The sequence below is a fragment of the Rhinichthys klamathensis genome, unplaced genomic scaffold (genome assembly GCF_029890125.1).
Source record: "Rhinichthys klamathensis goyatoka isolate OS25496 unplaced genomic scaffold, OSU_Roscu_1.1 h1tg000127l_1, whole genome shotgun sequence".
Taxonomy (NCBI): Eukaryota; Metazoa; Chordata; class Actinopteri; order Cypriniformes; family Leuciscidae; genus Rhinichthys; species Rhinichthys klamathensis.
In genome coordinates, this window is record NW_026606664.1 from 1,440,123 (window position 1) to 1,463,665 (window position 23,543).

General features: G+C 37.2%; 1 protein-coding gene across 1 annotated transcript; it reads right to left on the minus strand.

The window, feature by feature from the left end:
• Positions 1-1,825: 1,825 nt before the first annotated feature.
• On the minus strand, positions 1,826-23,313 carry LOC130089375 (mast cell protease 2-like). The gene is made up of 5 exons (XM_056256671.1): positions 23,244-23,313; positions 22,992-23,142; positions 22,129-22,270; positions 21,785-22,036; positions 1,826-1,984 (listed from the first exon to the last, which is right to left on the minus strand). Exons 1-5 carry the CDS (start codon positions 23,305-23,307, stop codon positions 1,826-1,828), a joined length of 768 nt encoding a protein of 255 aa, XP_056112646.1. The 5' UTR covers positions 23,308-23,313.
• Positions 23,314-23,543: the final 230 nt, after the last annotated feature.

Sequence of the window (23,543 nt, forward strand, 5' to 3'; positions counted from 1 at the left end):
GTTTAAAAGTGGACATTTCAAGCTTTATATAGGCTTTTGTTTCAGTTCATTTATGAGACGCGCTCCGGAGATCATGAAAGCGCGCCTGATTGTTTTATTTTATTTTACAAATACACAACGTTTTCTTGTTATTGTGAGTTTACACAAATTAAAGTAGTTGCAAATAATGTATTATGTATAATGTATTTTTTCTGTATGACCAGAAATGCTAGATTATTTTAAGTTGTTCCACTGTTGATAGGAACATGCAAGCGTTTGCAGACGCGGCTCAGTGACATGCAGTGCGCGCTCCACACAAACACTTGGATATGCGTTAAAAACCTGTGTTTGTTTGTTATAATCTTAGCCCATGTCTAAGACTGACATTTGACGAATTGCTTTGTTCTTTTTTTTTTCTTTTTTTTTTGTGGATAAAAGAGTCTTCTAAATAGGCCTATAGCCTAAATGGATTTGATAGCTAATTATTATTTGCGTTTATTACTATGAATGAGTTCACCGAAGACAGTAATATGTTTAGCCTAACATAAAATAATTTATAACTTATAACCAAATCTTTTATGTGTTATTATTATTTTATTTATTTTCTTCCCTTATTATACTGAGCTTTTTCCTCTAAAAAATTGACTTTAAAGATAAAAGTTGCCTATAGGCTAAACTCATTTATAAATGCAGTTTTCTTTAGAAAATGCAAGAAATTATCCATTTAAAAAAGGGTTTTAAAAACAATGCAATGCATCCCGCATCTAAACAGGAGGCCTGGTTGAATCACGCGGCACACTCTGGGGGACGAGCCACAAACCCGTGAGTACGGATTACAAACCCGTGAGTACGGATTACAAACCCGTGAGTACGGATTGCGAAAGCGTGGGCACGGTTTATGAATTTGTGGGTACAGATTGCAAAAACTGAGGGCACGGTTTACACATCTGAGAGCACGGATTAGGAACTCGTGGGTACGGTTTATTAATCCGTGGGCACGAATTGTTAAACCGAGGGAACAGTTTAAGAATTCGTGAGTACAGTTTATAAACTGAGGGGACGGATTGCAAAACCGTCGCCTCGGATTGTTTTTTTTTTCCCTACAGGTGACTTCCCGGGCTCCGTATTACGGTGATATCTGCTAGTTAAAAAAATTACCCTATTCTCCTGTAGTGTCTCGCCTTAAGCAAAAGGAGTACAACATACACCACCCTGCCTCAATGGAGGCTCCAGATTCAGGGGCCTACCAAGGGAGCGTACTTCAAAAACCAAAATAAAGTGAATTTTAGAACTTTCTGCTCGACCCGAGCCATAGTGGTGTGTATGGAAGTAAAATAATGACAAATGTTTTTGAAACAAAAAAGCTTGTTGAATTGCACTACTTGGCAAAAATATGCATTGCATTAACGCTGCTTGCATTTTAATGCATTGTATTTTTAGGGCTTGCATTTTTATGGGCTGAAATTCAACATGGTTGTATATTTAAGCTGTGAATATTTCAATTCAAAACATTTCACATGTTTTCATTAATGAAAATTCAATAATCTATTATTCACCTTTCAGATTTCAAATTTTGCTGACATTTCTAGGTACATGTTTTGGGCAGGAAATATTTAGCAAAATCTCCTGAATCCGTGTGGTAAAACATTGTGGGCAGAGCATTTTGCCTACAGGAAATACACTATCTCTTTAAAAAAAAATTTAAAAAAAAAAAATTTAGACCTTTACTGTATATTTACAGTGACCAAATGCCAGATAAAAAAAAAAAACTTGACTCATGGAGGATTGACACATTATGCATTTATTGAAACAATTTGGAGACATTCAAGACAAAACCAAGTAAATGTCAATAAACATTTCCAATAAACTTATGTATCCATGGAAGATATGCTGAAACCTTCATATAAACTTCAGGTAGTTTAGGTGAATTACAGAGATCTGGGTCTCCAAAGGATGTGACACCAACTGCAGTGTCTCCACAAACCAAAGGACCTCCTGAATCCCCCTGTTAACAATACAAACACAAAGTGCACAATTTTGGGCTTCATATCAGTCAGTGTTTGGATCAAATGACAGATGATGATCTTGTACTTACGGTGCAACTTCCTCCATCGCCATATGTACACAACATCTGTGAAGCTGAATAGTCAACTTCTCCCCATTTATTTTCACAATTTGTGTTATTTATGATCTTCACATATGTCTCCATGAGACGATTGCTAAGTGAGCCAGTAGTATTCAGTCTTCCCCAGCCTGAAACACTGCACACAGAATGCACTTCATTGTCCTCTTCTTTCAGTGGTATGGAAATCCAGTTGACTTTCTCATTCTGTGTAACCTTTTTATCCAGCTGTTGTACAAAATAACATAGAAAGACTGAATCTTATTGAATGACGGTTTGCAAAAAAACAGATATGCAACCCGTCTTAGATCTTTTCCCTTTAGTTGAGATTTGTTTCTTTTCTGATGAAGTATTTATTGATCTTTGTAAAGGTTCAGATACGCTGAAATATTGACAGCATCTAAATAAAAGCATTTACATATACAAAGCTTTAGAAACACAAACATTTATAAATCCTTTATATTTATCTTATACTTTAAATGTTGGCTATTTGTACATTTTACTATTTGATATTTTTGAGCCCCTGCACACACATACGCTAACCACTTCTAAAAATGATATAGCTACAAAATGATAAGATAAATGTGCAAATTGCAACAGTGCACAATTACAGTGATTTAGCTGACTGCACTGTGTAATACTTGATTGTAAAGGAAATTACCCCGTATTAATTACTATGATATTGTTTAAGTCTTTGTCTTGTTGTCAATAGTTTTGTACGTTGTAGTGGGCTATTTTTTTCCTTAGCGGAAGTTTTAAAATACTGAACAGGTAAAAAATAATTTGCAGCTGTGTTCAAATATGGCCTATTGATCCGTTTAAAACATCTTTTTCACTTTAAAATAATAGTCCAGATCACTAGTTCCTGCATAGTGACTAGGTAACACATGAGTAATTTGTGATGCATTTTATGACTATTCAGAGTAAAAATGATGACTAATTACGTCGCAGACACGATAATGTTCTTTATAATTTGTCAGTTAGTTAATAGTTATTAATGAGGCTAATCTCATTACGTAATTATTGATTACCTAATAAGGAACTATCTCCTAAATTTGATAATACTTACTGATAAGCTTGTTTCTATACTGTAAATAGTAGCCTATAGATGAAGTGTTAATGTAGGCTACTGCATTACTTCCTGCTTAGTTACTTATTAATGACGGACCATTATTTTATATCATTTTGAACTGAAATGAGTAGCTACAGATTGTTACCCTTAAAAGCATAATGTCATTCATAACAGGTTCCACGGTAAAGTCTGGATGCTGGTGGTAGGACTTTACTCCGATGCGGACTGAACCCTCAGTCATATTTTTTAGGTCATGTGCTCCAACCACAACTGTCAAATTCTCCGGTCTGTTAATATCAAATAGATTTGATTAGTATATAATCAGCCTCTTCTTTTTAGAGTATAGCCTATGTCAAATGTCATGATAAACATTTCCAAACAATACACTTTACTTGATTCGGCAATGTGCAGCAGTCAAGACAAACTGATTAGAAATGAGGAATCCACCACAGATATGCTCCTTTGTCTGAAGAGAAACCATGTAAGGTCTGGAGTGGGGTTTCGCTTCTGTGCCGTTCACTATACCCACATTCACATGAGCTGAGAGAGAGAGGTTAGTTGCATTATTAACTATGAATCAATATGCAGTTCAGTTCAGTCAATCTCACCAGTGAAGGTCAGGTGTGGCAGCAGAGAGGCCAGCAGGAGCAGAGAGATGATGATGATGGTCATGATGAAGAAGACGATCAGTGAGCTCTCATGAGAACACACTGTATACATATAAGGGTGGGTGGAGACATTGAGCTTCTGGTAACTATTTATCAGACCAGCTTCAGGGCACCGCAATGTCATATCTACTGATTCAGAACAAATTCAAGTGAGCTGTAATGTCTATGACTAAGTGAATAAGTAATAACATGACATAAATAAATAAAAAATGACCGAAATATAATTATTTACTTCTTATTTACTTCTCCGGTGCTGCATTAGATCTTTTATGAATTACTGAAATTCTTACAGAAAATGTAGATGGAAATTGAGAACCGTATTATAGTGCATGAACTACTGAAATAATACATTTTTAAAATATTGAGAATGAAAAATACATTTCTGATAACATTTAAATGTTAAATTTAAATGTTGATAACATTTAAAAACAATAGCCTAAATAAGGACAGTAAATTTACTGAACAGAATTAACATACCTTAAAACGTATTAAAAACAAAAGTTCAGGCAGAAAATCCTTATCAGATTATACATTTAAGACATGGGTTGCATATGTTGTCAACAACAGGAAACTTTTTATCAGAATGTAGTATCATGTTAACCCCTTAACTGTCACCCCCCTTTTTGAGCTCACACTTAAAAAGGGGATGTCCAAATTTAAATGGGTGTAATTCTGGAATGCTTTTTAATAGAAGGTTGATTCTGGTCTTGTTTTTAAGGGAACACTTGGAGGTTTATGGTACAAGTGTCTGCAGTTGAAAAAAATTAATAAAAAAAAAATTATAGCAATTTAAGTTTATTATAATAAAAAAGGTCTATAATAAACACATTTTTATTTTATGAAAAAATATATAATCCAAAAGAGGTTTTACCCTAAAAATGCTAGGAATTTAAAGCAAAAAATATATACAAGTTGTGTTCCAAATTTGGAATTGATATCACAAACCTTGTAGATTCTGTGAGACTTTTAGCTGCTGTAACAACAAAGGACACTAGGTGTAATTTTTTCCACCATTGGGGATTCCCATGCTCCATTGATGACACTTCTTTACTACTTGATCTCACAACACCACAACACACAAAATTTGATTCTTATTTTTTTTTTATTCAAAACATTCTCAGAATATACTTTAAAAAAAAATAGTGTATAAATTGTTTTTGAACATAGGAATAAAACAAAACCAAAAAAGTATTATCTACAGTGGTTATATAAATCCAAATGACAAACTGTTCATACAACTATATGCAACTATTTACAACTATTTGCAACTATTTACAACTATTCACAACTATTCAGAGCTAAGGATTACAAATTTTCACCATCATGCCAGCGACTGAAGCAATCTCGCTTTGGAACGAAGCAGAGAGGCAAGTCACACACACTGCAGATTACAGGTGTTTTCTGGTGGCACATTCTGCATCTTCTTCTAACTTTACTGTTAGGTTGTATGTGCTTTGGAGTGTGTCCTGCTGGATGGTGAGAAGCAGGAGCACCAGGAGCAGCAGGAGCAGCAGGAGCAGCAGGAGGCGGCACCCAATCTGCAAGCTCTTGTACAAGGGCTTCCCGGAATTCCCTCTGATTTTTTGCCCTCTTACTTTGCATTGCAGCCAGCTGCTGGTGGATAATGAAAGCATTAACCACCGCAATGTCCACAAAGTGAAAGAAAAGGGAGCGGTACCACTTTCTGGTCTTTCGAAGCACGGAGTAGTAACCGATGAGGGCATCGGACATATCCACTCCTCCCATGTGCCTGTGTAAAAAAAGCATACATAAACAAAAGTCAATACGTAAAATATAAACATATCTGAATTTTTTTTTTGCATCATCCACTGAAAAAATTCTGCTTACTTGTTGTAGTCTGACACTACTGTAGGAATAGGAACAGTCATAATGGTCCATTCTCCATCTCCTGTCTTCACTCTCCTCTGGACAGTCTGATCTCCATTTGCCGAATGGAACGAGGAACACATGAATACCTCTCTTGTGTCCTTCCATTGGACAAAGAGAAGCTGGTTGTCCCTTTTCCACCTTATGCTTCCCCGGGGTGCATTTTTGGGCAGCTTGTTTAGGGTGGTTTGTGGGAAGCCCACCCTGTTGTTCCTGATGGTCCCACAAGCAGAGATGTTTATCTGGAGGAGGTCCCTGAAGAGCATCGGGCTGGTGTAGAAGTTGTCCACATATAATTTGTAGCCTGACCCCAAGACCTTTTCATCCACCAGAGCCATGACCGATTCGTAGCTCAGACCTTTGCTTTGCTGGCTCTGAGCTACTGGGGATTTCCCTTCATATATGAAAAAATCCCATGTATATGCATTTAGGGAGTCTGCCAGGACAAAAAGCTTGTACCCCCACTTTGTTGGTTTCGCTTTCATGTATTGCTTCAGACAAATCCTTGCCTTTGAAGCCACCATTCTTTCATCAATGGCAATTTTCTGATGTGGGTGATAATAACTTTTACATCCTTCCCGAATCTGCTCATATACAGGTTTGACTTTGCACAGACGGTCAAACGCAGGGGTTCCTTTATTTTTTGCATTCTCAGCATCTACCTTAGGATCGCTGAGGTGGAGGGCTGAGGACACGGCCTGAAATTTCCTGCAGGACATCACTGATGCAGGAAACCTAATGCCATACAGTCTGGACCCATTCCAGTAATCTGAAACTGATGGCAGCTTCACCAAACCCATATACATTACTACTGAGAGGAATGAGAAAAAGTCCTTCAGGGAGATTTCCTGCCTTGGCCTTCTTGCTGTCTCCAGGTGCTCAGCAGCATAGCTGTTAGAATTCCGGATGATGGTCTGACAAACCGAGGATGAAAAAAAAAGTTGAAACAACTGCAGAGGACTGTAGGATTCTGTTTCAATAATTTGAGGTCCAGGTGTTCGAGCTGGTCTGAATTTTATTACTGGTGGAGAAACATCACGCTCTTCTTGGGTGTACCACCGATCATCGGTGCTAGTGGAAACACCACTAGAGCCAGATGAAGATCTTTCTCTGCCATGACCATTTTCTCTTCCTCTACCGCTGCTTCTCCCTCTTCCTCGGTTTCTGCTTCTTCCTATTCCTCTCCGTCTGTCACTGCTTCTCCCTCTTTCTCTGTCACTGCTTCTCCCTCTTCCTCTGTCACTGCTTTCCCCTCTTTCTCTCAGTCTGCCACTGCTTCTCAATCTTCCTGTGTCACTGCTTTCCCCTCTTTCTCTCAGTCTGCCACTGCTTCTCCCTCTTCCTCTCCGTCTGTCACCGCTTCTCCATCTTCCTGTGTCACTGCTTTCCCCTCTTTCTCTCAGTCTGCCACTGCTTCTCCCTCTTCCTCTCCGTCTGTCACCGCTTCTCCCTCTTCCTCTGTCACTGCTTCTCCCTCTTCCTCTCCGTCTGTCACCGCTTCTCAATCTTCCTGTGTCACTGCTTTCCCCTCTTTCTCTCAGTCTGCCACTGCTTCTCCCTCTTCCTCTCCGTCTGTCACCGCTTCTCCATCTTCCTGTGTCACTGCTTTCCCCTCTTTCTCTCAGTCTGCCACTGCTTCTCCCTCTTCCTCTCCGTCTGTCACCGCTTCTCCATCTTCCTCTGTCACTGCTTCTCCCTTTTTTTTTGTCTTTGCTTCTGGCTCCTTCTCTTTCTCCAAAACTACTAGAAGCAGTAGTTGGAAATGATGCCACAGAGGTTGATGGTTGGCAGTCCTCATCAAAAGAATCATCTGAATGCCTATCACAACAATATATAAAAATGTAAATATATATAGACAAAATACACACATACAAATATATATATATATATAAAATTTACAAATATAGCAATGTGTTTCATGAGATATATTTCAACAGAAATATACATAACATATCACATTTACATGCTGCTCCCTAACATATATAAAAAATATAAATATTTCAAGATATAGATATAAATATAGATACATAGAATAGGCCCACATAATTACATATCACATTTACACACTGCTCCCTATCACAAATTGGGAAAGAGTATAATGCAACTTACCGATCTAGAGATGATGCATCAGATGCATTCACTTCTGAAAAAAGTAGATCTGGCTCCTCATCACTAGATTCCTCATTCAGCTCTTCTTCACCAGATTCACAAACCTGGTCTATTACTTCTAAAAGTGTATAAAATTGGTTGTTTGGCCTCTGTGGATTCATGTCACACACCATGGAGTGAAGGTGCAAATGAAATGGCTGCTCCTGCTGATTGCCAGTTCATTTGATGCACGTTTACAAACAATCAGAAGCTGTTTTCAAACTGCACGTGGACATGTGATTAGCAACCACAGAGAATCAGCCATGGATTGGACAATGGTTGTGTAAATATCCATTTTCAAAGACCCCATAGGCCAACTGAGTTGCTGAGATCTTACAAGCCTTAGATACGGCTCTGGCTGCTCTGGTTGGACATTGAGACTTATTTGAATGACTTGCCTGATCATTATTGGACAAAGTTTATGAGGGTGGGTTCTTTCTGATCAGAAAATTTGACCAAAAATAGCATCTAGTGTGTTGTTACTAAAACCTCCCACAGAAAGGACAAAAAAAAATCCCCCTGGATTTCATGATCATGTATCAAATGGACAGGCTCATTGAAAACATGCTCCATGTCACATCAACCATGAATAAATAAACATAAAAAAGACATTTGGCAGATTATTCTAGAAGTAAAATAAATTATGATAGTGAAACAGAAAAAAAGTTATAGAAGTTTGAGTTTATGAAAATGTACAAAGTAAAAATATGATTATTTATATTTTATATAAAATACATATTTTACAAAACATTTTTTACTGTAAAATTGCAAGAAAATCAAAACCAAAAATCTGAACAAGTTGTGTTCCAAATTTGAGGTTGATATCTCAAAAAATGAGCTTTCTATAAGATTTTGTTTGGGCACATAGTTTTTTCATTAGATCACATCCAAGCTTCCTTACTGACCATATAAGGGCGCCTCCATTTCCATATATGGTTTTAGTGATCTGAACTATATTTTTCCATAATTTTCAAACAATTTATGAAGTAGACATCCTATTCAGAAGTAGTATGGGCAGTTTGGATGAATTTGATTTGAATTCAACCTCTAATAAAAGCACAAAAAAACACGTTATAGCTCGCAGCCGCATCACAAATCGAGAATACATAATATTTTTCTATATATTTAAAAAAAATTCAGCACTTTTTTCACATTAAATTGAATTGGTGTTGTCTTTTGAACTCTTGGCATGAAAATAATCTGAGGTTTCTACCAATCTTTCATGATTTTTCATGTTTGTCGCTATTTCAGAATAAAGACCTAAACACGCCTAATGAGTATGAAATATTCTTGTTGCAATTTGATAAATTATTGCTCCTGTGTAATTTATTTTAAAAAACAATTACCAAATATGAAAACTAGAGATTGTAAGCTTTCAAATGATATATAGTTTGTCAATATTACTTAAGGTTTTTACTAAGATATTATTGTTTTAAAAATATAATGGAAAACGTCCCACCTGTGGGACGGTGACAGTTAAGGGTTAAACTAATAAGGTTTTAAAAAAGAGCAGATCTTATCAGCAAGAATTACTCATAACAAACATTGTGAGCATGAAACAGCATTTTCCCAGCCAGTTGCAACGTTCATTTGAATTTTGAGGTTTTGGTTTGTTCTTATCAATTTTGGGGGCAACACACTGCAAGTACATCTGATTTTAAAAAATAAAATAAAAAATTCAAGTAACTATTAAAGTTACGCATTACTTTTGAATTACCAACAAGTTACTTTTTCCAAATAAGTAATGCTACTCCTTTTCCCATTTATTGACTAACATCTCTCCTTTCCCCATGTTGAGAGAAATCTTGAGTAAGGTTTAGAGGCTTTGTGTGCGCTGTGTGTGAACATGATGCTTATTGTAGTTCTAGACTAAATGTGAGCCTGCATTTACTCCTCTCACTTGAACAAAAACAGATTCAGTATTCCTCAAAATGAATAAAAACAGTGAAAAGCAAACTTAGAATATTGTGCAATAAATATGTTAAATCACATAAATGTACTTTTATGTTTTTAATCTCACTTTATTATCCAATTTCTTTGCAGCTGACTTCAACTTCAAATAAGCAAAAATGACTCCAGTTAACCATCACATTTGTGTTTCCTTTTCTTTCTTTCTTTTAAATACTGAAGTAAAAGTGTTTTGCCTCTTAATCTGCATTTCCTGAGGCTTATTCATTTCACCTTTGGTCTGAAAAGGGCCTTTACATTTGCCAAAAATAAAACTTTTTATTTAATTAAAACATTAATAAGCCAGCCCAGCTTAGAAAAAGTAACATAACACATAGATAATAAAATATAGAATAAAAACGAGACCTTCCCCGACTTGTCTACGAAAGCCTGATGTAGATTTTATGTGTAAAGGACTCTGGACGTTTTTGTCATGCAGGAAAATCTAAATTATGTTTTCCCGCTCTTTTCTGCTTTATGACACAAGAAACAAATGATTATAAAATGTTCAGGATAATTCGTTTATTTTGTTATTGAGATGAAAGCGCACAGTACATATTTATATATATATTTCAATGCATATTATGTTTTTTGAAAGACGTTTTGAGGACTTAACTTTAAAAAAGCAATTAATTGAATGAACAAATCCAATAATGCTCTTTATCCATGGAAGATATGCTGAAATCTGAATATAAACTAAGATACACTCACCGGCCACTTTATTAGGTACACCTGTCCAACTGCTCGTTAACACTTAATTTCTAAGCAGCCAATCACATGGCGGCAACTCAGTGCATTTAGGCATGTAGACATGGTCAAGACAATCTCCTGCAGTTCAAACCGAGCATCAGTATGGGGAAGAAAGGTGATTTGAGTGACTTTGAACGTGGCATGATTGTTGGTGCCAGAAGGGCTGGTCTGAGTATTTCAGAAACTGCTAATCTACTGGGATTTTCACGCACAACCATCTCTAGGGTTTACAGAGAATGGTCCGAAAAAGAAAAAACATCCAGTGAGCGGCAGTTCTGTGGGCGGAAATGCCTTGTTGATGCCAGAGGTCAGAGGAGAATGGCCAGACTGGTTCGAGCTGATAGAAGGGCAACAGTGACTCAAATAACCACCCGTTACAACCAAGGTGGGCAGAAGAGCATCTCTGAACGCACAGTACGTCGAACTTTGAGGCAGATGGGCTACAACAGCAGAAGACCCCACCGGGTACCACTCATCTCCACTACAAATAGGAAAAAGAGGCTACAATTTGCAAGAGCTCACCAAAATTGGACAGTTGAAGACTGGAAAAATGTTGCCTGGTCTGATGAGTCTCGATTTCTGTTGAGACATTCAGATGGTAGAGTCAGAATTTGGCGTAAACAGAATGAGAACATGGATCCATCATGCCTTGTTACCACTGAGCAGGCTGGTGGTGGTGGTGTAATGGTGTGGGGGATGTTTTCTTGGCACACTTTAGGCCCCTTAGTGCCAATTGGGCATCGTTTAAATGCCACGGCCTACCTGAGCATTGTTTCTGACCATGTCCATCCCTTTATGGCCACCATGTACCCATCCTCTGATGGCTACTTCCAGCAGGATAATGCACCATGGCACAAAGCTCGAATCATTTCAAATTGGTTTTCTTGAACATGACAATGAGTTCACTGTACTAAAATGGCCTCCACAGTCACCAGATCTCAATCCAATAGAGCATCTTTGGGATGTGGTGGAACGGGAGATTCGCATCATGGATGTGCAGCCGACAAATCTGCGGCAACTGTGTGATGCCATCATGTCAATATGGACCAAACTCCCTGAGGAATGCTTCCAGCACCTTGTTGAATCTATGCCACGAAGAATTGAGGCAGTTCTGAAGGCAAAAGGGGGTCCAACCCGTTACTAGCATGGGGTACCTAATAAAGTGGCCGGTGAGTGTATAAACAGTTTAGGTTATTCTGCGTTTATACGCCCCAATGGATTTTGTGTGTAATGCATTCTGCAGTTAGACAGGAAGTTGTTACTGCAATTTCATAAGGTTGTAACATTGAGGATGATTTGACTTATTTTTGATCCATGGAAGAAAATCTGAAATCTTAGTTTACACATTAGAAAACTGAGGTGAATTACAGAGATCAATGTGATGAAAAGATGTGACACCAACTGCAGTGTTTCCACAAACCTCCTGAATCCCTCTGCTAATAAATAAGCTCAGGATGTGAGGAAGAAAAAGTATATTTTGTTTGTGTAATGCATTTAAATGGTAAATGGACTGCATTTATATAGCACTTTCACATGACCAATGGCCACCAAAGCGCTTTACATATTGCCTCACATTCACCCATTCACTCACTCATTCATACACCGACGGCGGTGTCAGCCATGCAAGGCGCCATCCAGCTCGTCGGGAGCAGTTGGGGTTAGGTGTCTTGCTCATGGACACCTCGTCAGGTGGAACCGGGGAGTGAACCACCAAGTTTCGGGTTTGTAGACAACCTACATATACCACTGAGCCACTGCCGTTTAGACAAGATGTTACTGCAGGTTATAAAATTGAGGACCATTTGATTTGTCTTGATAGTTTTATTAGAACAAGATGTGGGAGAAAATCTGTTAAAGGGGTCATATAATGGTACATGCACTTTTACAAGTTGATTGTACTGAAATGTGTGTTGGCAGTGCCTGTACACAACCATCATGAAATGATAAAAATCCATCCAGTGTTTTTGTTTAATCTCCTTATGTTTTCCTCTGTCTCAAATCGAGCCGTTCGATTTTGTGACGTCACTAAATCGGACGCCCCTCCCACGATTATTGTTTGACAGTAGCGTTTCAACACAGACGCGCCCTGAGCGAGCTGTTATCATAGTCCATTGTTGATACACTGGAGCAGAATGGCGTCTAAGCAATTGTGGTGTTCTGTTCTTGGGTGTAATAACCTTTCTTTCACTGTCTATGGTAATAACGAACACAGCAGTCATTTTGATGTTCCTAAATCTAAACCGCTGAAGACGCATTGACGAGTTTTGTTTTCGAAGGGAATATTCCCCACGATCAACGTCAATGCTCTCATGTTTGCGCGAATCATTTCTCACCAGACTGCTTTATAAACGAGGGTCAGTATAAAGCTGGTTTTGCTAAGAAGCTGCTCCTGAAAAAAGAATCGGTACCAACTATTCATGTCCCTGCTGCACCTCCAGAAGAAGTGAGTGTAAAGTTGAATTAACCTTTATATTAATCTTTGCAAATCGCGGAAAAAAGTTGTTCATGACCATTAACTGTAACATTAGTACATCAGTAAACACATAGCGTTCGTATCTCACTACTCTTCCCAGCCAGTACATACAAAAATAGATCAAAGTGACATTACGGTAACCAACCATTCAGAAACATCCTTGTCGTGGCAGCAGAGAGGCCAGCAGGAGCAGAGAGATGATGATGATGGTCATGATGAAGAAGACGATCAGTGAGTGTCTCCAGAAGAAGTAGAGTATTTATAGTTTTTTTCACTGGGTGGAGACTCAGTTTCTCACTTTATGATGTCAGTAACACTGAGTCAATTCCTGCAAATCCTTGTGGTCTAATGTCTAAAACCATTACTTGTTACCATCATGTAAGCACCTGCACCGGTGCTGACATTAGTGCGAGGGAAAAAGCAAGGTCCAAAAGCTTTTGAAATACCCTAAAACAATTTTCTATGTAATACATATATACAAATACAAGTTACAAGTATTTGATAGACTTTGTATATGTAATGCTAATATAGGTCACATGACCCTAAATGCATTGATGAATGCAGTATACATATTTGTTTCCTTTTAAATCTAACACATTTCCTATATGCTTACATTGCACTGGAGCCATTTGAAGCATTTTTCCCCCTAGATAAATTTTGTTTCAGGTTTTGGTCTTTCTTAAAATAGAGTGCAGAGAAAAAGCTAAAGCAATTTCACATCCTTTTGATGGACGCAGTAAAACTTCACACCCATCGTAGCGAGATGTTATTCAGCTCATCAGCTTCAACCATAGATTTAGAAGACAAAAACTGTTAAAAGATGACGCATATTGTCACAATTAACACTTGCATGCAATACAGTATATAAAACACAAATATGTTTGGATATTCTTAGGCGACATTAAACAGTTATGAGGCATTTAAACATGATAGGTTTTATATTTTTGTGGTCTTTTTAGAAGTAGACCAGAGGCTGTCAGCCATTTGAAGTACTAATTGTCATCTTCATTATTAATCACTGTACTCCAAATCAAAAATAAAATTTATAATGGCTATAAAACTGTAATGTGATATTGTTCTCAAACTGCAGAAGTAAGGTAGAAGTAAACCTCTTGATTAATTGTACGGGAGCTCAGGAAACAAATGCGAGGAAGAAAATTTATTTTTTGTGATTTAGAAAGGATGTTACTGCAATTTCACGAGGTTGATTGAAAACTGTTTGACTTATTGTTAACACATGATACTTTTATGATACTAATTTCACATACTAGGACGTGTAGTATTTTTTGGGAAGTTCTTTGACATTTCCACACATAATCCTACGGGGGGCACAATTTCATAGAGTGGTCTTTATGTTGTAATACACTCTTTCTGTCAGAAGAGGGCTCTATAAACACATCTGATGTCAGTTTTGGCTTTGCCAACCCAAGAAAATGCCCCACAAAAATTCAATATGGATGAAAAAATTCAATACATTATTTTTACTTTATAAAAATATTGAACATTAAATAAAAAAATGTATTTCCTGTATTTGAACTTATTTGGATAGTTACTGATAGATACTTGGACAGGTACTGATCCTGATTGAATACATATCAGCATTTTAACTTTTAATTCTTTCATGCATAGAGTCCCTACAGTGGACAGCTACAAAAAGCCCTTTCTTGTATGCATGGGTTTTAATGGCACAGTTGCAAATCAAGCATTACAACGGACACTAGTGCATCATCCTATACATTGCCACCAAGTGACAAGACGTTGTATGTCGATTTTTTCACCCTCCAAACCAAGATGGCTGACAGTCGGTCAGAAATGCCAAGTTGCTCTAGCCTGGTTAACACCAGACCATTCTCAGTTGAGTTATGGTCTGGCAAAGCGTTATAGACAAATCATTTCCAGAGGGCGTCACCAACGGACGTCACGGATAGACCTAAAACCAATCAGAGCGATGAAGGAGATGACGTATGAAGAGCGGCGGAGAAACATCTCCGTGTGTTGTTCTTTGCTCGGTTTTTAACAAAAAGGAAACGTTCAAATCACTTAAAACAGACGCGATAGCTGATTCGAACGAGTGATGTTCGACGGCGGCATCCATCTTTGTAATGTATAGGCTGCAAAATCTGTTCCAAAATCCCAGCGCTGTCGTCATCGTGTAAAGCCCGCCCCAACGTTTCTGATTGGTGCCTCGATTTCGACGGATTGGAAATGGGCTTGAATCAGCTCTTTGCCAGACTAACTTTCAGAGCAAATCTAATTTTGCCGGAAGTTGTCTGGGTTTTCCCAGGCTAAAGTTGCTCCAGAATCTGCATTCATTCTTTCTATCCTAGGAGACTCTTGCAGGTAAAAAATAAAATAAATAAAAAGTCTAAGAAATCATATTGTTCAATTTTCCAAGTATTGCATTTAGATTGGGAGGAAATTCGGATTAATTCTAAATTGGACATTACGCATCACCAGCCATATTTCATACATACTATTACCGTGACTGTTCTTGAAAATACTTCATCTGCTGTAACTTTTCTGGCTGTAAATAAATGTATTTGTGTTATTAGTAATTTCAGGTTACATCAAAAAAGTAATGTTATTATTAAGAAATGCATGTTACTTGTAATACGTTGCTTGTAACATCACAAAAGTAATCTGATTATGTAATGCCCCCCAACAATGCTTAGTTCAAATGAGATTAAAAAACACCTGATCGCTAGTTTTCTACAAACATCAATAGATCAATGAAGATTTTAGTCTGAGGTTTTCTCAGAGAGGAGAGCCTCATGTTATGATATAAAAAACATGCAATGTTCAACTTGTATGACGTTCTTCTCCGTCTGCTAGAACAGGAACAAACTCAATTGCGTTTGCAATAACTGAAGCTGAATTATATTGTTTGTTTATATTTGCTAGTTTTCACATTTACATAAAACAATACAGTATCTCTTCAGTTAAAATTAAAAATGCACATTACATTGTCCACTCAAGGACAATATGCTGTATATATTATTATTATTATTTATTTTTTTAAGAAGCTCAGAAACCAGACTGAACCAGCATGTGCGTTTGATTCAGCCATTACTAATATCAGGTTATCTTTGACAGAGAAAATAATGACATAGCGTTGAAGCTGAAATTTGATTGGCTAGTGCGCTCAGCAAGTCTGATACTAACCCAATGGAAAGAGTCCAAAATAAATGGCCTGTTCATGGCTAAACATGCTTATTTTACAAATGTGTAGGATTGAAGGAAACTGATTAAAACCTAACTTTAAACATTCAGCGAGGAAAAATACAACGTTTGAGCTGTTGAGAAATATCACAGTCCAGATGGAGACAGAAGACAGAATATAAAACCTAAGTAGGCCTACCTTTCTCATACACAGACAAATAGCAGTTTGGCATGGTTCAGATTTCCCGCCAGTGTTAATCCCGTCAACGTAATTGCGGACTAAAATGTTCGTTAATGAGGTATTTTCGTTATTATTTCTCCTACAATAACTCCTGGCGTTTTTAACGTCGGGTCAGGGGGCACTCTTCAGACTCGTGTATGCCAGTTCCCGGAAGCCAGTGATTATATTTTATAAAGTTGTAAATATATATTTTTTTACAATAATGCTGTGCCGTTCACTATACCCACATTCACATGAGCTGAGAGAGGTTAAATGCATTATTAACTAGATGAATCAATATGCAGTTCAATTCAGTCATTCTCACCAGTGAAGGTCAGGTGTGGCAGCAGAGAGACCAGCAGGAGCAGAGAGATGATGATGATGGTCATGACGAAGATGACGATCAGTGAGCTCTCATGATAAAACACTGTATACAGTCAGCCCATTCTCATCCCTAGGCGTCATGAAACTGACGCCTTGGGAATCATTTTGACCATGCTTCAATATTTGACGCTTTAGGCACCCTTTAGCGTCAGTTACATGACGCGATCCTAGGGCGTCATCTCACTGACGCTTTACCTTTAACGTCAGTTAGATGACGCTATCTAATCCTAACCCTACCCCAGACCTAAACCTACCCGCGTCATCTAACTGACGCTAAAGGTAAAGCGTCAGTAAGATGACGCCCTAGGATCGCGTCATGTAACTGACGCTAAAGGGTGCCTGAACAAAGCGTTGAATATTGAAGCATGGTAAAAATTGTCATTTTAGTGACGCCTTGGGATGAGAATGCGTTGATACAGTGGGTATAGAAAAGAATCACCCCCCTTTAAAATAATCACATTTTGTTGCTTTGCAGCCTGAAATGAAAACGGACAAAAATAATTTGTTTTATTCAGCTGTATTTACCACTTATAACATCCAAGTGAAAGATAAAATACCAACTTGTCAGAATTTTTTTTTTTACAAATTAAAAAACAGAATCACTGAGTTGGAAAAAGAATCACCCCCCTCCTAAAAATGACTTGTAACCCCAACCAGGTGTAGTTAATCACCTTCTCAATAGCACACAAAGCCAATTGACTTTCAAATGTGATCAGCTGGGGTCATTTTGATTAGCTAAGCATGAAACAAGCTTTTCCTGAAGCATTTCAGTCCTTGGTAGTGCAACTGAAGAAAACAATCAACTATGGGTGGCAAGGCATTATCAAAAGATCTCCTGGATACAGTTGTGGACAGGCACAAGTCAGGAGATGGATACAAAAAAAATTCAAAGGCTTTATCAGTGCCTAGAAGCACAGTGAAGTCTATTATTAAGAAGTGGAAGGTATTTGGTACAACACAGACCCTCCCTGGGTCAGGACGTCGCTCCAAACTGGATGAAAGAGCCAGGAGGAAACTGGTCACAGAGGCTACCAAGAGGCCTACAGCAACTCTGAAGCAGTTGCAGGAATTCATGACAAAGAGTGCTCATTGTGTGCATGTGACAACAATATCACAAATTCTCCACAAATGTGGCTTGTATGGGAGGGTTGCAAGAAAAAAGCCACTCCTCAAGAAAGGCCACAATGCAGTCACGACTGAGCTTTGCCAAAACACACCTTGAATATTCTAAGGCCACGTTGAAAAAGGTGTTATGGTCAGATGAGACTAAAATTGAATTATTTGGCCTCAACACCAAACGATATGTCTGGCGAAAATCCAATACAGCAGCTCACCATCCAAATAACACCATTCCTACAGTAAAGCATGGAGGTGGTAATATCATGTTATGGGGTTGTTTCTCTGCAGCAGGGACTGGAGCACTAGTCAGGATAGAAGGAAAAATGGATGGGGCAAAATACCGTCAAATTCTTGAGGAAAATCTGCTGCTCTCTGCCAGAAAGTTGTCAATGGGAAGAAGATTTACCTTCCAACATGACAATGACCCAAAGCACACAGCAAAACTGACCACACAGTGGTTGAAGGAGAAAAAGGTGAATGTCCTTGCATGGCCTAGTCAGAGCCCAGACTTAGGCCCCATCCACACTACTGCGTTTTAGTTTAGAAACGGATAATTAAAACGCATACGATCTCCGTCCACACCAGCGTTTTAGCTGCGTACTAGAATTGATCTCCGTCCACATTAAAATGACTGAAAACGCGGATCACGTGACCATTCACCAACACTGGGCATGCGTGTGCCGGTGTAAACACAACTTCATTGATAAAATGATCCCACCATGCTCTGGGTTAACCCCAAACTGACGCTCCATGTACGGTCAACGCCGCCGCTGCACACGGGAATTGTCACAGATCGCTCGAATAATAGCTTGACTCCGGCGCATGTAGGCAGTTATAGCGTTGTAAAATGCAGAATTTACTTGTACAACAGCTGCTAGCAAAGATATACGCCATGACTGATGACACCCAATCACAGAGCCGAGCGTGAACCTCTACTACGTCATCGTTTCTAAAGTCCTCCGTTTTGACCCGTCTACACTAAAACGCCCTCCGGAGATTCAAAACGAAAAACGGATCGGCAGCGTTTCTAAACTTTTCCGTTTTGGGTCTCCGTTTTTGCCGTTTTAGTGTGGACGGGAGGTGCAAACGTAGCAAAAGGTCTCCATTTTTAAACGAAAACGCAGTAGTGTGGACGGGGCCTTAAACCCCATTGAAAATCTGTGGAATGACTTGAAGACAGCAGTCCACAAATGGTCACCATCAAATTTAACTGAACTTGAGCAGTTCTGCAAAGAAGACTGGTCAAATATTGCAACGTCCAGATGTGCAAAGTTAGTAGAGACATATCCCAACAGACTAAAGGCTGTAATTAAAGCAAAAGGTGGTTCAACAAAATACTGAAACAAGGGGGTGATCCTTTTTCCAACTCAGTGATTTTTTTTTTTTTTTTTTGAAATTTTTCTGATATGTTGGTGTTATATCTTTCACTTGGATGTTATAAGTTGCACTGAGTAAATACAGCTGAATGAAACAAAAACTGTGTCTGTCTTAATTTTAGGCTGCAAAGCAACAAAATGTGATTATTTTAAAGGGGGTTGATTCTTTTCTATACCCACTGTAAATATAAGGGCGGGTGGAGACATTGAGCTTCTGGTAACTTTAAGACCAGCTTCCAGGGAACCGCATGTCATATCTACTGATCTAGAACAAATTCAAGTGAGCTGTAGACATGACTAAGTGAATAATTAATAACATGACATAAATAAATAAATGACAGAAATATAATTATTTACTTCTCTGGTGCTGCATTAGATCTTTTATGAATTACTGAAATTGAATGAAAATGTAGATGGAAATAGTGCATGCAACTAAAATAATACATTTTAAAAATATTGATAATGAAAAATAGATTTCTGATAACATTTAAATGGCAAATTTAAATTCTGATAACATTTAAAAACAATGTTGTTGAATTTGTACATGAAATACTCACTTACGGCAAGTGTGATGTTAAATTTACTGAACAGAATTAACATACCTTAAAATGTATTAAAAACAACAGTTCAGGCAGAAAATCCATATCAGATTATAAATTTAAGACATGGGTTGCATATGTTGTCAACAGGAAACAGCTTTTTTATTAGAATGTATCATGTTAAACTAATAAGGTTTTAAAAAAGAGCAGATCTTATCAGCAATAATTACTCATAATAAACACTGTGAGTATATGAAACAGCATTTTCCCAGCCAGTTGCAACGTTCATTTGAATTTTGAGGTTTTGGTTTGTTCTTATCAGTTTTGGGGGCAACGTATATCTGATTTAAAAAAAAAAAAAATCAAATAACTATTAAAGTTACGCATTACTTTTGAATTACCAACAAGTTACTTTTTCCAAATAAGTAATGCTACTCCTTTTCCCATTTATTGACTAACATCTCTTCTTTCCTCATGTTGAGAGAAATCTTGAGTAAGGTTTAGAGGCTTTGTGTGCGCTGTGTGTGAACATGATGCTTATTGTAGTTCTAGACTAAATGTGAGCCTGCATTTACTCCTCTCACTTGAACAAAAACAGATTCAGTATTCCTCAAAATGAATAAAAACAGTGAAAAGCAAACTTAGAATATTGTGCAATAAATATGTTAAATCACATAAATGTACTTTTATGTTTTTAATCTCGCTTTATTATCCAATTTCTTTGCAGCTGACTTCAACTTCAAATAAGCAAAAATGACTTCAGTTAATCATCACATTTGTGTTTCCTTTTCTTTCTTTCTTTCTTTCTTTCTTTCTTTCTTTCTTTCTTTCTTTCTTTCTTTCTTTCTTTCTTTCTTTCTTTCTTTCTTTCTTTCTTTCTTTCTTTCTTTCTTTCTTTCTTTCTTTTTAATACTGAAGTAAAAGTGTTTTGCCTCTTAATCTGCATTTCCTTCAGCCTGAGGCTTATTCATTTCACCTTTGGTCTGAAAGGGCCTTTACATTTGCCAAAAATATAACTTTTTATTTAATTAAAACATTACTAAGCCAGCCCAGCTTAGAAAAAGTAACATAACACATAGATAATAAAATATAGACTAAAAACGAGACCTTCCCCGACTTGTCTACGAAAGCCTGATGTTGACTTTATATGTAAAGGACTCTGGACGTTTTTGTCATGCAGGGAAATAAAAATTATGTTTCCCGAGAGCCTCTTTTCTGCTTTATGACACAAGAAACAAATGATTATAAAATGTTCAGGATCATTTGTTTATTTTGTTATTTAAATGAAAGCGCACAGTACATATATATTACAATGCATATTCTGTTTATTGAAAGACGTTTTGAGGGCAAATGAACTTAACTTTAAAAAAGCAAAATCACCTAATTTCATCAGCAATTAATTTAATTAACAAATCCAAAAATGCTCTTTATCCATGGAAGATATGCTGAAATCTGAATATAAACTTAGATATAAACAGTTTAGACCCTAAAGATTCATATTAACTTGTGTGTATTAACCACAAAAATGGCATTATATGACCCCTTTAAACATTTGGAAACATATTTGATTAAGAACTAGTAATTATTTATAATTATGTTTTTGATCCATGGAAGAAATGCTGAAATCTTCGTATAAACTTCAGGTAGTTCAGGTGAATTACAGAGATAAGTGTCACCGAAAGATGTGACACCAACTGCAGTGTGTCCACAAACCAAAGGACCTCCTGAATCCCCCTGTTAAGAAACACAGATCAACACGTCACTAAAATGCCAGTTATCACCTTTCTCTCTTCAGCACATTGAGACTGCTTCATGCATTGTAAAGTCTTAAATATATCAAAATAATTATTTATTTATTATTCTATAGATATATTTATTTTATTTGTTAATTACTAATATTATTAGCCTATTATTAAAAAAAAATTAAAAAATTGTACATACACCACAGCTTCCTCCATCGCCATATACACACATCATCTGTCCAGCTGAGAACGTTAATCCCCAAATATGTTTACATTTTTTGTTATTCATGATCTTCACATTTGTTTCCATGAGGACTGGGCTTGAAGTGCCATTAGTTACTAAACTTCCCCAGCCTGCAACACTGCAAACAGAATCTGCTGGGATGTCTCCTTCTGTCTTTGGTATTGAAATCCATTCGACATGTTTGTTCTTTTCGACTTTTTTCTTTAGCTGCAATCAAAAAAACACAATTATATGTTAATAGACCGTGTTTAAATGATTAGCTATCATTTTGAACAACTGGTATAAATGCAGTCTGTTACCCTCAAAAGCATGATGTCATTCCGATAAGGATTTTCACTATAATCCAGATGTTTGTAGTAGGACTCCACTTTAATGCGGACACCTCCTTCATTCATTTTTCGTAGATCATGTGCACCAACCACAACTGTCAGCTCTTCTGTTCTGTTTATGGAAACATTCATCTTAACTACAGCTTTTAGATTTCTTTATTCTTGCAGAAAAGATTGTGAAGGTATGATGAAACCATTTAATTAAGATTGTACTTTGAATTTAGTTTACTTTTAATCTTCTAAAAAGATTTCAGATGACCCAAAACCTGTGAAGAGATTACGCCGACCCCTATGAAGACTGCCAACTCTGAATCAACATGCACCACTGTCAAATTTTCTATATATTGTAATTATTATGATCACAATTTGTACACTGTAAAAAAAACATTGTTGCCTAAATTTTTTAAGTACAATCAACTTAGATGTTCATTAAGTTACATTAAACTAACTTAAAAAAATGAGTTGAATCTTTTTTTTATGAAAATTGCTTTACTTATTTTGATGAGTTAAAGCAATGTAAAAACATGTCATAACTTATTTGTCAAAATTTTTACAGTGTAATAGTTCATTTAATGAGATCATTGTATCTGCCTAAATTAATACAAGATATCAGCTAACTGCATGATTTGTATTAGCACTGTATATTTTTGTCATATGGACATTACTTTCACAGTCACCTCTGATAACAGATCACTCTAAATTGTAATGTAGAAACATGTATTTTTCTGTAAAGCTGCTTTGAAACGATAATGTTTTGTGAAAATTTCAATACAAATAATTGTGAATTGAATAGAAAATTCATGATTTTAGCTCAGACAAAATTACAGTCTTACTTCTTTCGGCAATGTGCAGCAGTCAAGACAAACTGATCAGAAATGAGGAATCCACCACAGATATGTTGCCCATACACCTGAAGAGAAACCATGTAAGGTCTGGAGTGGGGTTTGGCTTTCCTGCCGTTCACTATACCCACATTCACATGAGCTGAGAGAGAGACATGGTTCTGTCAGTCAACTTATTCAACACATACGAATCAAACATTCTTTAAAAAAAGCATCATAATACACTGTTATAATCAATCTCACCAGTGAAGGTCAGGTGTGGCAGCAGAGAGGCCAGCAGGAGCAGAGAGATGATGATGATGGTCATGATGAAGATGACGATCAGTGAGTGTCTCCAGAAGAAGTAGAGTATTTATAGTTTTTTTCACTGGGTGGAGACTCAGTTTCTCACTTTATGATGTCAGCAACACTGAGTAAATTCTTGCAAATCCTTGTGGTCTAATGTCTAAAACCATAACTTGTTACCATCATGTAAGCACCTGCACCGGTGCTGACATTAGTGCGAGGGAAAAAGCAAGGTCCAAAAGCTTTTGAAATACCCTA